The 3,222-nt window shown below is 49.3% G+C and overlaps 1 protein-coding gene across 1 annotated transcript; it reads right to left on the bottom strand.

The window, feature by feature from the left end:
• Positions 1 to 519: 519 nt before the first annotated feature.
• Positions 520 to 2,974, bottom strand: USP27X (ubiquitin specific peptidase 27 X-linked). Its single transcript, XM_020897506.2, has one exon. The coding sequence runs from the start codon at positions 2,718 to 2,720 to the stop codon at positions 1,404 to 1,406; it is 1,317 nt and encodes a 438-aa protein (XP_020753165.1). The 5' UTR covers positions 2,721 to 2,974; the 3' UTR covers positions 520 to 1,403.
• Positions 2,975 to 3,222: the final 248 nt, after the last annotated feature.

Here is a 3,222-nt window from a genome sequence, read left to right as displayed (position 1 = left end):
GGGGGCCAACATGCCACTCCCCCACTATCCCTGGGCTGGTAGACCAGTGAGCTTTGGAAGTTTTTTCATGATCTATGCCAGCAGGTGGATGCAGCCATGTCCATAACACTTGTGGAGGGCAAAGACCACCAACACCCTCACGTGGAAGCCGAGCAGCCTACTGGCCCCGAGTCCCATCCCTGGGGTGCTGAGTCATGATAACAACATGAGTCTTCCAACTGGACAGAATAATGACTTTGAGGGGGGACACCTGTGATTCTCCCCCCAGTCCTGAATGTGGCACTGACTGTAATGCCCTGTACCCAAGGGACAATAGTGGAATCCACTGCCTTGGGGGCTCAAAAAAAAAAAAAAAACAGTACTGGGGAGGAAGTTATAAGTGTGTGTGTGTGACTGCATCTGACACAGTGTGTGTCATTTTTGTCCGTGGGTCTCAGGTAGGGCTGACCCTCACCTCTAACGCATTCTGGTCCTGGACCAAAGAAGTTTCAGATGCAACAAATGTTCACTGAGCCCGTACAAAGTCCCAAGCCTTTTTAATTAATACTTTGACACATTTTATATCACTTAATCTTTAACAATAACCCGTTAAGGTAGGAATTATCTGCATTGTACAGATGAGAAAACAATCGCAAAGAGGTTCATTGATTTGCTCAAGTATATCATACAGCTTTTTTTTTTAAACACTCACACACTAAACTCTTAGCTGAGGCCTGTCTGTGTTGGTTTATTTTACAGTGTTTCTTGTCTTCTCTACCTTTGGAGCAATTGCTCCCCTTATACAAAAACCCCCTTTTCTTGTTTCACAGGCCCACATGGGCTTTTCTTTGTTTAATACTGCATTTAATAGCACAAAAAAATCACGAATACAAAGAAACTGGCAAAGGTGTTTGTCAATGAAATATCCCTGCTTCCTCCGCTTTTCCACTTTCCTACCCATATATGTAATGGGCTACATTTGTATAAGCTTTTCTTTTTTCTCCCCCAAACATATAACTGTTATGTGATTGGTCAGTTGAAGCTGAAACACCCATGGAGAAAGATGTTTTACAGTTACAAGGGCACACATCCCCCCCACACCACCCCCCTCCCACCCCACACTTTCCCACACAATCTTTTGGAGGAATATAGGATATGGACCAGTGTCTGATTTCCCTACTCCTGCCTGCCCCGCCCAGAGCATCCTGCCATTTAATCTTCCTTTAAGTGACTGCTTAGACTAGAGCCTCTTCTCCCACCCCTTCTATTCCTCTTACAATCAGGACCTTTTAGACACTGGAAACTGTTCAATTCTTACTCTATCAGGCCCGTGGGCCATGCAAGTAGGTCCTTTAAATCTTGATGCCAGTTGTAGTATGGGCACTGTCATCTTCCACTCCAGGTAGGTAGGTCTGTGTGTCACTTCAGTAGGCTTGTGTACTCACTTCTTTCACTTTTTCTGATTCATGTTCCAGGACCTGTTTGTGATAGAACAGTAAATACCCTTCACTGTCCAGCACATCCTTAATACTGGCCTTGGTGATGACAGCATCATCACACTTGAACCACTGGTCCTTGTGGTGCCGGATGAAGCTGGTGTAGTGGCCACTCTCCAAGGTTCCTTGGTGATTAACCACAGCAAACAAGGAATACTTATTCTCATCGTTTCCACTATTGGTTGGCAGCTGCAACTGTCCATTCATCCTGCTCTCTTTACTCGAGGCCATGAACGGTGTCATATCCAGCTCCAGAGGAAAGGATATGTATGTAGTGATCTTGCGCCTCTGTTTGGCTGAGTGTTCAAACCGTTTGAAATGAAAACAGGCAACGACAGGTAATTTATTCATTGTGAGCTGTTTGGTAGATTCCTGGTAGCTTTGGCAACTACCACACTTGATTTTGGCACTGCTTCCTAAGTGCTCTGGCCTCGTAAACCTTCGCAGGCAGTCCGTGAGAGTAGTGATTCCTGGTATGTGGCTTTCCCCGTTAACACTGCTCTCCCTCCCTGGGCTCATGGGCCAGAAGGAGGTACAAGAGCCGGGCAAGTCCAAACTGATGTCCCAGCATGGGTCTATTGTGGTGGAGACACCATGACAGGCTTGACAGGTGACATCAGATTGCAGGCCACCTGTGAAAATTTGGTCAATGATGCAGTTACAGTGGTTGGGATTGCTGGCCGCCTTCCCAGCATCATCACCTTTGCAGTGCCTGTGCAGGACATCTAACGCTGCGATGAGAAACTCATGCGCATCCTGTTGCCTGTACCCTGCTAAATGCCGTGCGTGTATCCATACCAGGTGCAGCAACTTATAGGGAACATGAGGAGATGGGTTTCCAGAATACAACTCTCGAAAAAGCGAAGACATCTCACAGACCAGACACAACTCCGGACTCGGCATTTCACATCTGTGCCTGTCAGAGAGGAAAAAATCTCTCAGGATCGGAGTGTGGGTAAGGGCCTGGACGATGCAGTTCATAAAGCACGTGTTGCCAAGATTGATCAGTCCTCTTAAACCGATGGTAAAGCTGGAGGCGATTCTTCTTCTCCTAGGGTTGTGGCCCAGCAGTTCTAACTCAGGTTTGGTTGTCTCCCAGGTTGGATACTTCTCACCGAGGCCTGGCATTGAATACTGCTGGTGAGAAACCTCGGTCGAGGTGGAGGCTTGTAATTTCAAAGCTTCCCCTTGCTCTTCTTTGGCAATTTGCTCAATGTCTTTGTCATATACATAGTCCTTACACATAAAGCAGTATATACCTCCGTAATAAAGGTCTACTGCTAAGTTGTGTTGTTTTGTCTCGGCGTGCTCATGAATGTGCTTCTCTGTGAAGCAGCCAAAGAAGACACAGGAAAGGCAAGAGTGGAGTCTGTTCAAATGGGTGCCACACACATGGCAGATACACGACTTTGCCTTGCTTTTCCTGGTCTCTGGGGTTCCACACCACACGAAGCACTGGTAGATCACCCGCAGTTCCTGCCTCCAGTTCTCTCCCACCTTAAAGCTGTTCACGTGGGAACAGCCTGGTGGACCCACCGCGAAATCCACATCCAGGCACCCGCCCCCAGGGCCGCGCCGGGGCCGGGGCCGGGGCGGGGGCCGTGGCCTAGGCTGCGGCGGGGTACGGAGCCGGGTCTGCGGCCGCGGCCGGGGTCGGCGGCGGGGGGCACGGCTGCGCCGCGGGGAAGGATCAGGGGGCCGCGGGGGGTCAGAGGGAAGGGTGGGGAGAGGAACCTCGTCTCTGCCG

Source organism: Odocoileus virginianus, unplaced genomic scaffold, assembly GCF_023699985.2.
Source record: "Odocoileus virginianus isolate 20LAN1187 ecotype Illinois unplaced genomic scaffold, Ovbor_1.2 Unplaced_Contig_22, whole genome shotgun sequence".
NCBI classification, from domain to species: domain Eukaryota; kingdom Metazoa; phylum Chordata; class Mammalia; order Artiodactyla; family Cervidae; genus Odocoileus; species Odocoileus virginianus.
Note: the sequence above shows the minus strand (reverse complement) of the source record. Positions and strands in the feature narration are given on the sequence as shown.

What these genes read in the sequence shown, in the direction of transcription:
- USP27X (XM_020897506.2), bottom strand. Translation starts at nt 2,720, where the DNA reads ATGTGTAAGGACTATGTATATGACAAAGACATTGAGCAAATTGCCAAA.